Source organism: Aulonocara sp. 'chitande type north' Nkhata Bay, linkage group LG15 (genome assembly GCF_057382095.1).
Source record: "Aulonocara sp. 'chitande type north' Nkhata Bay isolate Kocher_YH1m ecotype deep benthic linkage group LG15, A_spYH_male_GT1.1, whole genome shotgun sequence".
NCBI lineage: Eukaryota > Metazoa > Chordata > Actinopteri > Cichliformes > Cichlidae > Aulonocara > Aulonocara sp. 'chitande type north' Nkhata Bay.
Genome location: NC_141358.1, coordinates 2,634,194 through 2,652,666, shown reverse-complemented (window position 1 = coordinate 2,652,666; position 18,473 = coordinate 2,634,194). Strand labels below are relative to the sequence as shown.

The 18,473-nt window shown below is 44.9% G+C and overlaps 1 protein-coding gene across 1 annotated transcript; it reads left to right on the top strand.

The window, feature by feature from the left end:
* Positions 1-2,628: 2,628 nt before the first annotated feature.
* LOC147312249 (calmodulin-1) lies at positions 2,629-15,043 on the top strand. Its single transcript, XM_086265180.1, has 6 exons — positions 2,629-2,772; positions 7,426-7,456; positions 8,199-8,342; positions 12,100-12,206; positions 13,094-13,229; positions 13,946-15,043. Exons 1-6 carry the CDS (start codon positions 2,770-2,772, stop codon positions 13,972-13,974), a joined length of 450 nt encoding a protein of 149 aa, XP_086121306.1. The 5' UTR covers positions 2,629-2,769; the 3' UTR covers positions 13,975-15,043.
* The last annotated feature ends 3,430 nt before the right edge of the window (positions 15,044-18,473 follow it).

Sequence of the window (18,473 nt, the reverse complement as noted above, 5' to 3'; positions counted from 1 at the left end):
TCTTGTATCAATGTATTTGTATATTTTAAACAGCTCAAAGTCTTTCCTAATGGCTGACTAATCATTCTCTGATACTGTCTCAGGTAAGCCCCACATATCCCCCGCCCCCCTTAATTTTTTTAAGAACATAAAGGTTTAAGGTGAGAAAAGGGGATCGTAAGGCATACATACAAAACAGCAATATTATGTTTCATATGCCATTTGTGCTGGAAAATAACCAGCAGAGCTCATGCTTTCGCCTCTGTGATTCTGCAAAGAGCAAACAATTTAAAGAAAAGACACAAATGTGTGAGAGAGAGTCGGAGAGATGCAAAGCAATAGCAGGAAAAATGTATATCTGCTTATGTAATGGCCATTTCTCCCGTTAAACAGGGCGAAACACTGAACAAATTCAGTAAGAGGTCACGATTAGTTCCAGCAGATTAACAAATGAAACGGCTCAACTTGAGTTAGTTACTCGACCTGATGAGAGGGCTGCGAGGAGCCCGGCTGGAACACATAGACGCACTATGCCGGGCTAAAGCTTCCACTAAGATATCTAAGAAGATATTTAAAGGATGATCTGTCTTGGTGACCAGTTCCACTGCTACTCTGTAACTGTAGATATATTAATCATATCTAATTATAAATACAGTCATAATGACTGTTGCATCATATGTTTTTTTTATTTTTTTTGGGGGGGGTTGTATGGAGAAGAGTCGTAATGTTCAAAGTTCTGCTGTTAAAATAGCTTTGACTGTGATTTAAAACATTTTGGGGCCTTGTATCAGTTTAGTCTCAGGATACCAAAGGTCTTCTCTCTAAGATCAAGGTTGAGAAACAAAGCTGCGACTGATGAAACATTTCAGCAACCCACACGCTGTCATCTCACTGTTAGAAATGGTTTATGAAGGATTCATATCCTTCATACGAGGCATTTTTTGTCCTTATGAAGTGTGTGGCGTCCTCCTGTTACCCGCCTGGCTGCTGTAAACAAGCGTCCAAAATTTCTCCACTTTGTCCGCTGGGTGGTGCTTTGTTGTCGGGCACGCTTCACACTCTGTGGCGGGGGTCTTGGTGGTGTGTGTGCGGACTCTTGTGACAGCACTGCGATGCCGTCTGCTCTGCCAAATTCTGCACCGTCATTCCCACCTGCCCAAGTCACAGTGTTATACCCAGGAGTCAGCCACTGTTATTACTAAGAGTAATAACACAGGACGGCTCATTTTTAAACCCACTCCCCTTTTCTCGTCTGCGACCGAAAACAAGCAGCTAGCAACCCCGCCGTGCTTTACTGTTAATTTCGCGCAGGCCTTCCAAACCTTTGTGGCAGCCAATAGCAAATGTGCGCACTTCCTATATCGAGCCTATTAAATGTTTACCCCTCGCCAATGAAAAGCCGTCGCTTCTCCTCTCGCCCCAGTCAAATTTATTATTATACAAAATAAATAATTGCTTAAACTCCTCAAACAGCGAAAGCGAGGCTCTGAAAGGCGCGTTGTTTTTAAGTTTTATGTATTTGTACTTATTCTGTTTCCATCAAGTGCCACTGCCTGGTGCAATGCAGGTCCCGTGTAGCCAATCGATGGTGCCGACACATGGAGTATAATATTGCAGGTCTGCAGCGGCCAATCAGAAGCGACCTCACACACCGGCACAGCAAATCTCCGGCGTCAACCGGGCTTCCTACACTGGCGGTATCCTTCCGCGACTGCAAACTAGTACCCATATTAGTAAAACATACCTGCCCCTAGAATAATAATAACAATGTAAATCCTGAGCTATAGCTGGTAGCGTCAAAATTTCTTGTAATTTTTACTTTACAACTCGTCATTTTATAAACCCAGTGAAGTTGCCAGACTTCAACTGTTCCGATCTCTTTTTAATTTAAAGACACAGTATGTTTTTTACCACCACATCGTGAGTTTTGAACATTGAATGCTAAACTTGTTACCAATAATAAAATAAACTTTTGGCTAACGCTAATTATCAAACTGTAGGAAAGGTTTTTACAGTGTTTCCAGATAAGTATTAATCACTGGAGTTCGGTCAAACAATTTACTAGTGCATCCTATCCTCTGAAATGTGGCCTCATCTTATTCTTGATAAAGATGAAGGTGTTAATGGTTTGCTTCACACTCCTTCTTTTCTACTTAAAGTTAATTATGGTCTTTATATGCATCTTAATGGCTCCATAAATAGTTGGGCTTAACTTTAATGTGCTGCTTTACTGCTGCTTCATTCAGTTATTGCCTAAAAGCTCCCGAGGGGAACTAACCATGTAAATCTATAAGCAATATTAGTCTGCATTAGTCAGCAAACATCCAAGTGAATAAAAAGTAACATCTAGAAATATTTATTCAGATCATGTTTACTAGCAGGCTCAGAATTTCAACAACATGGGCAGCGGTGTTTGTCTGCATCAAAAAGAAAAACAACAACACAAAACGTAGAATAATGTGTAAAATAACTGCATGTCTGCCACATCCCAAGTTGTGTAGTTTGACACGAGTGCAGGGACGCTCTCTCCATGTACTGCAGGCGTTTTGGCCACAGTGATTGACGTGTCCACTGCTGGAGGCCCGCGTCGCTGTTGCTGCTGCAACAGCCCTGAATTGAAAATAAGGAAGTGAGTGATCAGTGCTAGTGTGGCGGAGGGATACACGAGGCAATCCCCATTCTAACCACGGCCAATACACTCACGCCTAACCCGCCAGTGGAACTCCATCTAAGGAACGACTACACTCCTAGTCTGCCTCCACAGACCAACAAGCACACAACCCATCCAACATGGTATGTATTGTCATTCATTCCGTTTAGTAGGGAAATGTGTTTTAAACGTAGGGAAAGCCTGCTTATTAGAAGCGCAAACCTACCATACGTGTATGTTTACTGTTTAGTCATTGATTCCTCTTATCAGCTATCCGGTATGCGCGGAGGAGGCGGAAAACGCCCGCCAGGCGCATTTTTTAAGCTAGTGCATGGGGCAATATGAAGTACACTATTATGTGTTTTGTCTGTCCGTTTTAGTGACTTTCTAAATGGAAATACTGTCCACTTCCAAATGGGTTTGCTTTATGCTTCATAACTGCGCAATTCACACAGCATTATTGGCTATTCGGCTATATGGGGTCAAGTAGCCGCTTCACGGCTGCACGGTGCATATCGAATTAATTCTTGGACTAGTTTAACGGTGTAACTAGCAAGCTATTCTGGGTTATTACGGCATAATTCTGGAGCCACGGGTGAGTTAGGGTGCGTTTTTACAATCCGCCTGAGGAGCACACCTTACCGAGAAGCACACCTATCGTTCGGAGAAACGTAGCCGAGCCATAAAGCGCTGTTTCCCCAGCCGGGAGAAGCGTGTTTGAACAGAGAAGCGCGGTAAATTTCGCAACGTGAACGCAGCACTGGTAATTAGAAGGAAAACGAACCGGCTGCGTTTGCTTCTCCCTCCCTCCATTTTTCTTTCTTTCTTTCTTTTTTTTAGGTTGCACCACCTTGTTGGTCGAGCCGAGCCGTGTCATGATGGGGAACGGTTGTTGTATCTCGTCAGTGTTCCGCAACGGAAACTGACCATATTTATGTAATTGCAAGGTTATGGCTACATTATACGTGTCATCCCGGCCTGTAAACAACCACTAATAGACGCAATTCCACCTTTAATGCATGCAGCCTTTACTGGTGGTTTATCGTAAGCGGGGTTATCTATTTGTGTTATGGTGGCTGATTTGCTTGGCTCTTTGCAAATTTTTCTCGATGTTATGCAAATGTGGTGCCTGTGTGAGTTGTCCAAGAAGCTCTTTGTGGCGCTTGGTCACCGCAAAAAAAAAAAGAAAAAAAGGCATCAGCAGCTGGAGAGTTCAGTCGACTTTTTCCAAAACCAGATGTTGCGAATTATGGGAAGTGGCAGGCTTGCACTACAGAATGCAGTAACCTGAATTCTGTGAGGGGGGGGCAACTAACAATTTTCACCAGATCCCTGAAGCCACACACACTCTTGACATCTGCAACCAGCTAACGAGGCAGAGCCTCTCTGCTGGCTGTGAGGCGAAGTTAACAAGTGGAAATGATCTGGATGTGGAAAAGAGGCCTTCGAGCTTAATCCATTGATTATCGGGCTTGATAGCTCATTAATGGCTCAAGGAGGTCAAGAAGCTGTAGACCTCCTCCAGCCCCTTTGCTGCAATCAAATACCCCATATATGGTAACAAGCTGTGATGCAGTTTCATGTTGCAGCGCAGTGCAGTAATTGGAGTGTAAAGGGGAATAGTTGTCCCCGTGTATCAGCCGCTCTGAAAAGTTTAATCCACGGCCGTAAGCCCCCTTGTCTGCATCAATACATGCGCTGAAGTGGAAACAGACTCCCCCATTGAGGTGGACATATCGAATATGTAGCGGGACCGGGCTAAGGCCCTATCCTGTTCCTGTTACGCGCTTGCTTGCTGATGCATGTTTAGTAACTCAGTTGACATCCTATCCAGTGCAGTGAATAATTTATACGCTTGCCGACAACACCTAGCCAGGTCCCGTGTTCCCAGTGTTTGGCGGAAATGAAGTACAATGGAGTACCCGGTCACCTGCCACCACCAGCCATATGGTGAACGGGCGCCCCCATTGCAGGATGTTGGGAGCCTGGTGTTGTTTACACCATCCTCACTCCCATTAGACACAGCTCGGCCCTGAGGCCTCGCTGTTCTTTTTCTCTTCTTTTTTTTGTCCAGCCTCAAAGAGAAGAGGTGTTAAATGCGCTGTGGAGCTCAGTGCTAGTATAGAACAGGACCGTGTGTGTGTGTGTGTGTGTGTGTGTGTCATACCCATCTGTCAGACTGACAGCTGGTTCTGCACCTTTCACTTGGTGAATGCAGAGATGCTAGCTCAGGAATTGTTAGGGCACCTCGGTGACAGATGAGCAGCAGCAGAGAAAAAAAAATGCACATTAAACATTGATAACAGGCTGTTAAAGAAGAAGATGATAGTTGATGGTGTTCTCTTGCGCTATTTTGCATCCCCTATCTAATTAAATCAAGTATGAACATAGGCGAATGCAGTGTTTGTACAAGCCTGATATGGAAGGAAGTGAGAGCTAAAAGCTATTTTACGCTGGCCCAGGGAACTGTCTCCTGCCTCCCGCAGTCCTGTTTGGAGTGCATAGCTAGGGCTGACTGCCCAGGCAACAGTGGGAGTGGTTGACCCACTCGTGCCAGTGAATTATTGCCAGCAGAGCACACCCCATCCCCAAACAAGCCATTTTTAACACCGGAAGCCTGGCAGCAAACATGGCTGTCCATAAGACAGTGAGGATGGTGAATCATTGGGAGTTTCCTCTCAACAGTATGCCACATATGGAGAGAGAAGAAGGGACACACAGAGGAGAAAAGGTCTGAAGGAGGAAATATTGGCAGAGGTACAAGTGCCAGGGAGAGGAGGAAGGACAGGAAGAGATGGGTCAGTAGTGAGCCCAGTGGTGCTGCGGCACCATAAGGCCCCGACAGCTTGGGCCTAAGCCAGGAGAGGTTCCATAGTACTGAGTCACCAGTGCCCACACCCTGTCCGCTTAGAGAGACAGCAAGAGACAGCACAAGCAACACAGCTTGACAAAGAGGGTGACTAAGGGAGGACTGGAAGGTGGAGTCATGAACACAGTGAGAAATTCACACAGGGGTTAATAAGGGACGAAAAATGTAAAGAGGAAGAGAGCAGCAGCAGAACTCAAATACAAAGATGAGACTGAGAATATCGGTCGACCCAAGTGGCACGTCAGCGTCGGGGAGGTTGCTTTTGTCTCTTGACATTTCCTATTCCATCAGATGGAAGTGGAGACAGGAGGAGGGCAGAGGCAGGGAGGAAAAAGGCAGAAAGAAAGAAAGAAAGAAACGTGTTCAGAGCAGGTTATTGAGTCAGGTCAGCTAATTGTACGAGTGCTCGCGAGGTTCTTCGTGAACCCCTTGCTGACTGAATCGATCCATCCCCAGCCTGCTGCTACTGCTCAAGCCGTGAGGCTTCTTTCTTTGGTGAAAAGTTAAAGGTCATCTGGCAGCACATTGTGTGGTGATCTGCTAAATCGTATCCAGTCAGAGCAAATGTATGAAGCAAATTTGATTTACTGGTTTAACTGAGAAAAACAAGATACTCTCACTCCCAAATGTGAACTTCACAAGGGTCAAATCGCCATAGCTACGGCGTATAGGTACGACCTGGAGGGCGTGTTTGTCTGTACCCAATGCAAAATTACATGTGCAAACACATAAACACACTGATGGGCTGCAGGAATTCGCTTTGAGGCATAACCGGCTACTCTGACTAATTCACAGGAAACATGGGGGTGGAAAGTATTGGTGTTGAGGAAGAATGCTATTAAAAGGGACTCTGTGTATGTGTGCGCCCTAGCTTACTCTTCCATGTTTGTCTGTGTGTGTTCCTTCCTTGCTGCCAAGCACAATGATGTCAGAGCGTTCTGTTAACAATACTAATAAAAAACCCAAAATCATGTTTTATAAGGCAGAGATTGGAGTGTACCGGTGGGAGTTATCTGCACCAGTAGCTTTGTATTCACACTTTTACAGCTGAAGGTGTTTGTTTGAAATCGCTGGCTCTTTTTACAAGCAAGCTTAATAAATCTATGTAAAAGGCGTGGTGGTGGATGCTCGGTTTCAAGCCATTTAAAGTATGTGTGAGTCACTCTGAGCTATTAAGACAGCTCCAGCTGGCACAGCGAGCAGGGCTGGGAGGGCAACCAAGCCGGGCCAACCCGCCAGGCCATTATTCTTGTTACTACGGTTATGGAAAACACGCCGGCACTGATATGTCCTGAAACAACCCCGCCTAAACTTTGACTCCTGGTCTGGAGGCAGCACTTAATCAAATTTATTGCAGTATCTTGTTACCCAGCAGTCCTCCTTGTGAGCACTGCTATGGTGTAGCCTACTTTTATACACGAGGACGTCAGTCTTAGGGAGCCACTCTTCGGCTGGAAATTACATTTCATACATCACCTTCATGTTGTGCTTTTATGTGTTAGCTCTGTGCCAGTCTTACAAATACAACCTTGACGGTATGACCGTAAGCCTCCGCTCTCACTGTGAGCAAAACCTGATTACTAGCTTTTAGCGTCAATTTTATAGCATTACATTTGAGACTTACTGCCATGTAATTGGCAGTTAACTATTATATGAGAGAACAAAACACTATTTTGATAAGAAATATAAGGAAACCCATTTGGAGTATTGTTGTGGGTAGGTTTTGGCAGCCCCAACAGGAGCTCCTAGCTGAAGCCAGCCAACCCCAGAACACTGTGGCCAGTGTTTAGCTGTGTGGTGGTTGCACGGTGGGGATGATGAGGAATGTAATGACAAAACTACTTGGGATTTGCAATCTTTGCCCTGTGACTAAGACTTGTTTGTTTGTGACAATAACAATCCATTCTCCCCCCCCCCAACCACACAGGCTGACCAGCTAACAGAGGAGCAGATTGCAGGTAAGAACAAGCAGGTTTTCCCTACTTCCCCTTTTCTCTTGGTGCGATGTCCCCTGTGTACTAGTGGATCACTTACATGCTGTAAAGTTCCAGAACTGAGTAAGGAAATGTCTCCCATTAGCTGTTCTGGCAGTTTCCATGTTGCTTATAGGGAACATGAAGTGAAAGAACATTGAAAGATTCGGCACCCGCCCTCCCTCAGCAGATCATTATCATTTCAAAATGAACAGGACATAAGGGGAAGAACTATTTGCAGCAATCATAAGTCAAGGCTGAAACCCGTGCAGCACATAGACGGTTTTAAAGCCAAGCTTAGGAACAGTCTCAATCACTGAGGCACCTTGATATTCTTAATAATAAATGATGGGAAAAAAGTGAAAGCTGCACAGTTTCTTCTCACTCAAAGCCCCTCTGTGGCTAATTAGCTTGTGTTAAGCCTCAAGGCTGATGCTCACTATTACCTATTTTCAATCTCTGGATGGGTTTTTATGGCCTGTAGTTAAGAAGCCTGCTTGTTCAAAAGATAAAAACAGACACGCTGGCTTTTTCCCACTTCCAGTCTTCTGAGTCTTATAAGACTTCTTTGTGCAGTCAGAGCTCGGCACACGTGTGCATTAGCTTTGCAGGTTAGTTGAGAATCAGTTGACCTTTCTAGACCTGACCGCAGCGTCCCAACACAACCTATTCTCTAACTGCACAGCAACAGCAATCTAACTGGCGCTCTCACCTCCAACCCCCACAGAGTTCAAGGAGGCTTTCTCCTTATTTGACAAGGATGGTGACGGCACCATCACCACCAAAGAGCTCGGCACCGTCATGAGGTCGCTGGGCCAGAACCCCACAGAGGCTGAGCTGCAGGACATGATCAACGAGGTGGATGCTGATGGTCAGTATACTCACGCTTCATTTCTTGGCATTAGACTAACAAAACTGTGTAAAGTTACTCATTACAATTATGATTTGTCAGTTCAGTACATGCCTAGGTGCCATATAAGGCAGTGAAGTTTTCTTGATTGGTTGAAAAAGTACTACCCTAACTTTATGTTGACGATTATCACTTTTATTGAGAACATTTTTTTAACCCCGTCTTTGTGCCATAAGGTGAAGAGTTTGTGTTTGATGTGATAATTGAACAATAACGTTTTCCAAATCCAAAAACAATATAGGCGACTAGAATGAGGGATGCACGTGGATGTTATTTGTGGTACGGTGCGTCCAGGCTACAGAAACAAGACTTACGTTCTAAACCAGGGAGATGGGTTTGAACATTTGGGTTAATATGATCCTTTCCTGTAACGGCCCCACTTTTAATCAACAAAATGACCGGCAGCTGTCATTCCCAACAGAGAAGCAGCAAAAATTACACAACTGCGACTCATTTGCCTAAATACAGTTGGACATAATTTAACTGATTTTCAGGAGTGGGACTTCACCTCCATGCAGACCCCTTCTGGTTCTGTCTATATGTGGACCCCACCCCCACGCTGCACGCTGTTCGTTGTTGTTTTGGTGGCCCACCCACACACCCACCCTCTGTTTTTCAATTCATTCACTTCTTGTCAGTACATGGGGATCTGCATCCAGTCCCCAGACTGCAGCCTCAATTCATGTTCACGCCATCTGCCATTCTGTACTAGAAACACTATCAAACCTAAATGAGGATGTGGTCCCAGCTAGGGAAAAGAGGACTAACTGTTTGGAGATTTGTCTGTTAATTTGATTGGATGGTCTAATGGGGTGGGTGGGACTTTAATTTCTAGTTAACATTTCATTGCGTGACTTTAGCGATAAAACCTCTGTTACAAATGGACGAGGGATTAGTTCGACCATCCATTACGGCCCTTTCTCGAAACACATCAGCGGTGCTGTTGCCCACGTCCCTCCCTTTTCTGCCAACTGTCAACCAACTGTCCAAGCCAACTGTCCGGCCAGCCTTATCTTTAGATGACGTATCCTCTCTGTGTCAGCAGTTTAGTCACCGTGCGTTCAGCTCCATCACAGTTGTCAGTGTCACGCATATGGATGTGCACGAGGAGTGTTCAGTGCTGGTGAGTGCTGTGTGTCGAAGGCTCAGCGTTACCGAGCCCATGTTGAACCACCGTCGGCTGACATAATTCTCTTCTCCTGTGCATCCGTCCCTGCGCTGCAGTGTGAAACAGACATAGTGAGACAGCAAACTGAGTTAGAGGACAGGAATCCAAGTTGTTGGCTAGTAGCTCAAAAGTTGGCCGTCCTTGAGCTGCACAGGATGTTAGCTTTCAGTGGGGCCTTTACCTCAGTGCTGCTCTGTCAGCTTATAGGATTTCGTAAATGGGAGCACATTGATCAGGAGAAATCAATTGCGTCGCAGCTTGGCTGCCCCTTTATTGAAACGTCCTCCCACAATCCTTGATGCCCTCCCCTTCTCTTACACCCAAGAACGAACACACACACACACACACACACACACACACACACACACACACACACACACACACACTAACATCCCCTTGTTCTGCCTCTGCCTCCCTTGGCTGATGCAATCTAGGTCAGACAGCAGTGAAGCTAGTAATGGAAAATAAAAGTGGTTACATAAGGCCTCTCTGCGCTTTGCACATCCAGTACCCACATCAGCAGCCATGGGATGTCAGCTGGCCCATTGAAAATCAGCTTTATTTACCAAACAAGGAGGCTGGGGTAAAGAATTACAACAAATGGAGACAGGATGGAAGGCTTTAGCTAGAGACGGCACTGTGTCGGTGTGGTATCAGATAGAAATGCTGGTTTTTAATTCGCCACCGCACAGAGTTGAGCACGAAAGCATAACCACACATGCTGTAAAACACCCGGGAGCTATTATATTCCTCAGCCTAAAAGAAGATCACATCATGTTTAAGACAGGATAAAAAACAAGCGTAATTATGAATTAAAATACAAGCTTTAGCTGCAGCACATCACTCGTCATCATTACACAACCCGACCCTTCCTTCCCGGCTCTGGGATGGACGCTGGCTTTATGATGCAGGAAAATCCAATGACCACACACAAGTGTCGAGATGCCTCAGCCTTCTATAGTTTGCGTCAGCACCTCTTATGTGTAATCGCACCATCTCCCACTCGGTTCACTCCTTACATTCTCTCCTCTTCACATCTCCCTCATCTCCAGCTCCCTCTCTGCCACCCACTCACTCCCTCCCTCTCTTTTTTTCTCTCTCTTTATCTTACCACCCTTTTCTCTTCCTCTTCCCATCTGCCTTCCTCCCTATCTTCATCCATCTGCTTCTACCGTTCTTCCTCATTTGCTGTTGCAGCTGGCCTGAGGTGCAGCTGTACAGATATCGCTCAAGGGCTACCTCTCTTGTTATTTTCCCCCTTGGATTGTGGTCCCCCCCCCAATATCCATCTCTCCCAACCCCCCAGTGGCAGCATGTGTTTTCCCTTCGGTGCTGCTTGATGTCTCTGTGTTAGATAACAGGTCCTTAGACTGCTACCGCAGGCCATGAGATCGCCATCTGCCCCATCACATTACGACATTCCTTTTTTGATATACACGTCCATCCTCTTGTTCACTCTTTAGCTCTCCCTCTAAGGCATGCTCTGCCATTGGTTAATCTGCCCACAATCCCACCCCAGGGCTAATCCTCATGGTTACTTTGCCCTTGGTGTCCCTGACCTTCATTTCAATTCCCTCATAAATTTCTGGGTATTTTTTGTCACTTGTTAATGAAAATACATTTCCCATAGTTCTTACTGATTCTTCAGATCTTGTAATAGATCTGGAGATCTGTTACGTCCCCCACCAGCTTTCCCAGCCTCCTTCTTATGGTGTTATTGGTGAGCCACTAAGCTCCCCATAGAGCCTTGCACTGTCAGGAATGTCTGATCCTTTGGTAATCCTGTCTTGACAACACCTACATGGATATTGATCGATTTGCACACACATGCATGTGTCACTAGCATAGCAGCTACCATTAGCACCATCTGGAAAGCCATCGCTGGTTCACGTGTGCCAGATATTGCACTTTTTCTGCAAACAAAATAGTAGATATTTTACAGGGAACAGGAGCAACAAAGATGGATAGGAGGGACGGAGCATCCAGACCTTTTCTCGTTCTCCCTCCAGCCTCAGTTTGTGACTGTGGGGCCACAAGAGATCTTTCGATACATGCAGGCTCCTTGAAGGCAAAGCTGCACAGTACACTAAATGTCTGCATTATGGATGACTGCCCATGGGTCCCCTCACTGCAATCCTGCTGCGTTGCTTATAACATACGCAACATTTTCCAAGGGCTTCCCCTAAGGAAGAAAAGGAAGCACATACATACACAGAGTCACCCTCACACATACCCCCCTCCTCCTCCTCCTCCTCCTCCCAGCCTTCAGTAGATATGTTTAGCACAGCAGTAAAGGTGTATGATAAATTATTTTTGAACTGTTCAGCCTCAAGCTTCACTGTCAAAAACATCTTTGAAGAGCAGACGTGGCCTAAATGCTAATATAAATGTTTCTGTAATACACAGCAGCAGCAGAAGGACATAAATGAGTATTTTTGTGCTTTTCATCAGCTAAATGCTGCGTTGTATTATGTCTACTTATCAGTGTTTGCTTTTACGTAATTGCAGTTTTTTGCTGATTAAACGCGCCCCGTTGATCACCCATTGCAGGTAATGGAACCATTGACTTCCCAGAGTTCCTGACCATGATGGCCAGAAAAATGAAGGACACAGACAGCGAGGAGGAGATCCGCGAGGCTTTCCGGGTATTCGACAAGGTAAATAAGCTTTTAAGAGCATCATTAAGGAATTACAGCACAGCGTCCGTGCTTTCCAAGCTGAAGTTTTGGTTTTGGTGGAACAAGAGGTCGACGGATTGTTAAATAAATGGTAAATGGCCTGTATTTGTATAGCGCTTTACTTGGTCCCTAAGGACCCCAAAGCACTTTACACATAATAACAAATAAGCCCGATAATTCAGAGCAGGGAGAGCTTTTTGTTTTCTTTGCCTTTTTAAGATTAGTTTTAGAGGGGGAAGAAATGCAGCAAATGCTTTGGTAACGCAGGGACTAAATGGCATTTGGATGCATGTGGTATGCGCCTTAACCTCTTGGTTATTAAGTTGCATGATAATGTAAATTTATTACAGCAGGCCAGGCTAATGTTCAATTAAAGCAGAGCTATTCTATTCATTTCCAGCTCAGTGGTTTTTATTTTGGACTCTACTACAGTAGCGTTAGACAATTCACACAATAATCCTTAGTTGTCTCGTTCTTGGCCGTTGTGAAGCCCCTCAGTTTCTCCTCTGTGTGGAACAAGCTGCCTTTCTTCCTCCTTTATGTCAGCCTTCTTCTGATTGGCTGCCCTTCCTAAACAGAGTTTGAACAGCAGGTGGGTCAAACTTTTTTGAGATGACCATATTGGGAATATCCTATTTCTTTGACATGAAGATCCAAGAATTGAAGACGAGCATCTCCCGTTGTAACAGTAGCCTGTATGTGACAGAAAATAGACCTGATGCAAAGAAAAGTCGTCTGTTCGTTTACTTCCTGCTTGCGTAACACCTTCTCCTTACTTACTTACTCCATTTTTACCTGAGCAGTTGTCAGCCTGCAGGGTATTTGTTTTACCGCTTGATGCGATTGTTCCCGTGCTCCGTTTCTAGGACGGAAATGGCTACATTAGCGCCGCAGAGCTGCGTCACGTCATGACGAACCTGGGAGAGAAGCTAACGGACGAGGAGGTGGACGAGATGATCAGAGAAGCAGACATCGACGGAGACGGACAGGTCAACTACGAAGGTAAAAGACTGTGACGAGCGCGAAGGAAAGTGCATGCTAAAATGTCACGCTACACAAATAGCTTTAGTTTCTAGGCCAGGGTGCGAGCTTTTATTAAACAGGGAGAACGGAGCGCTTCATTTGCCAAACTGTATTTCTCTGAGGGCGACCGCAAGACAAGCCAGCCGCACATTATATTAGTTATTAGATGGGGGGTATAGATGGAGCCTGCTGAAACAGAGATAGGAGAAAGCCATCCTCCTGAATTATCATCAGTGCGCCAGGAGCCTTTTCACTCTTTCTCCCTCGTCCTCCCTTCCTCCCACTGTTGGTCCCCTGGCACATTACACGAGAGACTGCGCTCATTTTCTAGAAGGCTGTTGATATATTATGAACAGTCCATAAGTCCTGGCTGCAAAGTGCCCTACTTCTACACTCCGACCGGATACACGAAAACCTCCTTTTATTTGTTCACTCTTGTCAATTTCACCATCACATTTCTCCCCAGCTGTAAGCACAACGCTCGAGCTTTTTAATCAAACGGGTTTAATGAGATGAACACGGAAGCTGTTTGGAAAGGGGACACTAATTAGTATGTGTGTTCTGAACCTGCTCAAGTTGATTAAAAAATTAATAAAGCATTGAACAATTTAGCAGGTGACTGCTCTTACTGGCTGTGCCAAAGCCGCACACCCAATGTCCTCATTGTCTCTTGTCCCCTCTCTCTCTGTTTGCAGAGTTTGTACAGATGATGACTGCAAAGTGAAGCTTGCCTGCCCCGTCCTGCTCCCTCTTAGAAGAAAAACAAACAAAAAAAGGATAAAAAAAAAAAAATCAAAATGTTTTACTTACCTCTTGGAAAAAATGTTCATTTATTCATACTGTTTCTGTATAGAAAATAATTGAATGTTGAAATAAAATATCCTTCTGTCCACACAGGAAAAATATAAAAACATACAAAAAATATCTGCATGAAAATGGTTAGTGATCCTGTCCCCTCCCCCCCGGAGATCAGTTTAGCATCAGTACTTAACAAGTAAAAATAATAACGACAAACCCTGTAACTCCCTTCAGACTAAAGCAGCAGCATTTGGTGAACTCCTTCCAGTTCCATTTGCTAGTGGTAAAGTCTGGGCTGGCCATCTCTTCTTTCTCTCTGTTTTCTGTTCTTCATGCATGCAGCTTGAGACCGGAGCACTAACCTAACCCTCCGACCCCTCCCTCACCTCCGCCCCTCCTCCGGGCTACCAGAGCGTGCTGATTCCACTATGAGCTGTCCTCTTGTTGGTTTGGTACAGTTTTTTGTATTTGGAGAGGAACTCTGTACTGTTAAGATGAGAGAATATAACAGGTTCTAACTCAAGCGTTAAAGTGGAACGGGACTTAATGTATGCTAGATAAAAAGTGGAAAAAACAAAACCCCACAATGTACAAAAAACATTTTCAAATGTTTGGCATGTTCTTTTGTTTTTGTTATGTTATTTGGACGGCCATCTTAGTAGTTGTGCGTCCCGCCCTTTGAAAGGAGGGGGGACTTAAAGAGTCTTACGGTGAGCTTTCTCATTTCTTTTTTCTTATCTTTCTTTTTTCTCGCTGAGATGCAGTGTCTGTCCTCTTTTCTTGCAAGAGAGAATCACTGGCCTTCACTTTTCTTCTTCTGTTTCTCGACTCAGACGTGAGCATAGTGAGGGGTGTACTGTGTTCGCAGCGCATGCTGTTAGGAGTGTCGGCACACCGGTCTTTGCAGATGTTCTTCTGAGTTCAGTTTACATTCATTCCAAGTTGTACATGCTAGTCTTTATTTCTTTTTTTCAAATAAAAGACCATGAACTTTATCGTGTCTTATGTCATTTTTCTTATGCTTGATTGTGAAAATGATCTATAAAGACAGCATAATGAGTCTGTATGTTGTTTACCGAGTAGACAAATGTGTCAACAATAAATAATTCTGATCATCCTCTCCATGTGCCGTGTCTTTGGGTGGTGCTGAGAAGGACCGGGTGGTGTGTGATACTCCTTTACATGGCGGTGAGGTTTACGGAGAGCGAGCGCTCGCAGGGGAGGGAGAGGCAGCAGGATGTGTTTGCTTTCCCGCTCAGCCGTGGATATACATACACATCCGTGACGCCTCTTCCCTCTCGAGACCCAGCTGGTTGCTAGGCAACAGGAGCATGCTGTAACTGGGATGTTGGGGGTTTTCGAAAAGGCAAGTGGGAGTTTGAATAAACCCTCCTGCTTTCTGCCAACGACTCCATGTTGGCTTGTCCTAGTAAGGCAAACCGGGCCACAGCTTTTTACACAACACGCACGGACAGAGGCAACGTAACAGGGAGCAAGCTCTGCCATGCCTCAGTGCTACCTAAAGGTCTGAAAGTAAAGCCAGACCTAAACTGTTTTACTATATTTGGACTGTAACGTCACCGTGTTTGGAAAGAGGAAAAGATGTGGCCGCTCTCCTCCCACCAGCATGCATGTCTGGCAAGCTCGAGCTTGATGTGAAGACTTGCCTTAGACATATACGTTGAAGAAAAAACACAGAGGGGTTGGAATCTGCTTTCAAAAGACAAAACAGAATATTCTCTGCATACCTCACGTCATCATTATCTCTGCTGATCTGGTCTAAATTAGGTGGTATTTAGCTTCTGTGGACTTGCCTTGCACACGTTAATCAGATAAAAAAGGAAAGGGTGGGTAACAAGAAACAGCGCCACCCGACTACTGCCAGGAACTGGGAAGCCTATCTAATTACAGTCATGATCTTTTATTTGGAAGAAGACATAAACTCGGCTTTCCTGCTTTGCCCCTCCCTGCAGTATCAGATGAGCTAATAGCAACTGCTGCTCAGCTGATTGACAGCTGGGACCGTACCTCGGTTAGTCTGATGCTCCATCTGTGATTTTACTTTGAAAGGAAGATAAAAGAGGTCTTCATGAAGCCCATAGACCAATAAAATCATGAATGGTGGGATAAAATAATGAAAACAATGCGCTTTTGTGAAAGTCATCCTGCTGCTATAACATTAAAACTTTAGCATTAGTCTCACTTCTGTTACAAAATTTTTTTTTTCTTTAACTGAGCCGTAGTCTTTTTATTTCAACATGACATCCTTGGATGTGGAGCTCCTGTTTGCTACTATTATCAATTTCAACTATATACACATGTATATGTGTGTGTATATATATGTGTATATATATACACACACACATAGATATACATAGATATTCAGTTTTGTGTAATATTTATAATTAGAGCTATTTTGTTACATTTAGTACATTTAAAATATATTGTATTATTTAACTTCGTCTAGTTAGTTACTGTTCTTGGAGAAACTAATAATTTTCTCCTGGAATTAATAAATAAATAAATCTAATTTTGAAACTATGTTACTGTGTCTGCTTTAAGGAGACTCTTTGTGCCAAAAACATACAGCCAGATAACTGCTGCTTCTAACATGAGCTCTACAGTTTGATGCCCAGAAAAAAAATCCAGGCTCCTGTTAACCTGGTTTAATCAGCCTGATGTCAGAGGATAATGGCCAGACAGGTCATTCCTGTAACAGGAATAACCACTCCTTAGATGAGCAGAAGGGCACATCTGAATGCACAACACAGCAAATATTGAAGCAGACAGGCTACGGCAGCAGAAGACCGCACCAGGTGCCTCTACGGAAAACCGTGGTCTCAATTTTTGCTGCGACATTTAGATGCAGCGATCAGAGTTTAGTGTCAACAACATGAAAGAGCAGAGCCACCCTGCTTTCATGTTGTTTACTAACATGGAACGGTTTGGGCTACTGCTGGGGGTGTAATGTGTGGGGGATCTTTTCTTGGCACACTTTGGAGCCCCTCATCACCGACTGGGCCTAATGGCCTACACAGTCACCAGCTCTCAATCCAACACAGCACCTTTGGGACGTGGTGGAAAGGGAAAGTCACATCCTGGATGTGCAGCTGACAAATCTGCAGCAACTGTGATACTACCATGTCAGTATGGCCCAAAATCTCTGTTGAATGATAGTAGCAAGGCGTACCCAATGAAGTGGTTGGTGAGTGTATAATAGATTTATTTTCTTAAAAATAGTGAATACTAGGAAGTAACACAGTCTTGGAGCCAGTAGCTTGGTGACTGTAAGCTGTAAAGGTGTGCCTGCAGGTGCCTGTTCCCCCCCCAGCATCAATCAACACTTAAACGCTAGCAGACTGACAACAAACAGCCACACTGGCTTGTTTGCCTGTAAGCACTAACCAACCAATGAAGAAAAAGCAAGCACATCCTCTCAACCAATCCCAGAAGAACAGGGGTGTGGTTTCAGTGTGGAGGCTGCAGGTTCTCTGGAAAAGGCCTCTCCCCCGGCTCTTTGGGAGAGGAAGGGACACCTGAGCACCCCGGGGGTTAAATTAAGAACATCAATATTTCACGTGTAAATGAAGCAGCTCACTGCAGAGGCGGTAATGTGAGAGGGACTGACTGGGCACGGATATCAAGTATCAATGCTGCTGGAAAGAACGGGCACGCTTTTAAGACAGACCTATGACATACAGGATGAGTGTGTATCCTGTATTTAGTAGTGTGTGTGTGTGTGTGTGTGTGTGTGTGTTGGAGGGCAGGGCATGGAGCTCTGCTGGTTGGTGTAACGTCCAGCTGTAGTAGCAAGTCAAGGAAGTGGATGAGCGGAGCTGACGGAGACGTGCAATCAACATGAGAAAGCTTCTAGTACTTTCTATAAGTACCCCTACACACACACACACACACACACACACACACACACACTCGTTTTCACATCTTAATCAGGCCTTCCCTGAAACCACATTTTGAGCCTCAAAATTCCACGAGTACAGTCCTCACAAAGACATTTAAACAAGTACACACGCGCACACACACAGTAACACAGGTCCATTTGCACCAGCGTAACGTGCTTCGGACTTTGCTATATCGACCTAAACAAGCATATTTGCCTTTGTGGTGGCTGGAAAGGTGGCAACGTTTTAAAGGCCCACCTGTCTCCAGAGTGAACGGCACAAAGCCACGAGGACTGTAATAAAGAAAGGCAGGCACGACCTTTCAGAGCGGTTTGATCTTTACCCCTCGCGCTCACGCTGTGTACGTACACACACGCGAACACGCTAATCACTTGGAAACTTGTGTTTTGTGTGGAGACGTTACCTGCAGCAACACAAGGACCTTCCCCAGCTGTGTTTTATGTTTTGCCTTTAGAGCCGTCTTTACTTATTTCACTTCCTTTTGCTGTATTCATGGTAAAAAGGA

What these genes read in the sequence shown, in the direction of transcription:
- LOC147312249 (XM_086265180.1), top strand. An exon ending in CTTTCCGGGTATTCGACAAG is followed by an intron (nt 12,207 to 13,093) that starts GTAAATAAGCTT and finishes CTCCGTTTCTAG; the next exon opens with GACGGAAATGGCTACATTAG. An exon ending in CGGACAGGTCAACTACGAAG is followed by an intron (nt 13,230 to 13,945) that starts GTAAAAGACTGT and finishes CTCTGTTTGCAG; the next exon opens with AGTTTGTACAGATGATGACT.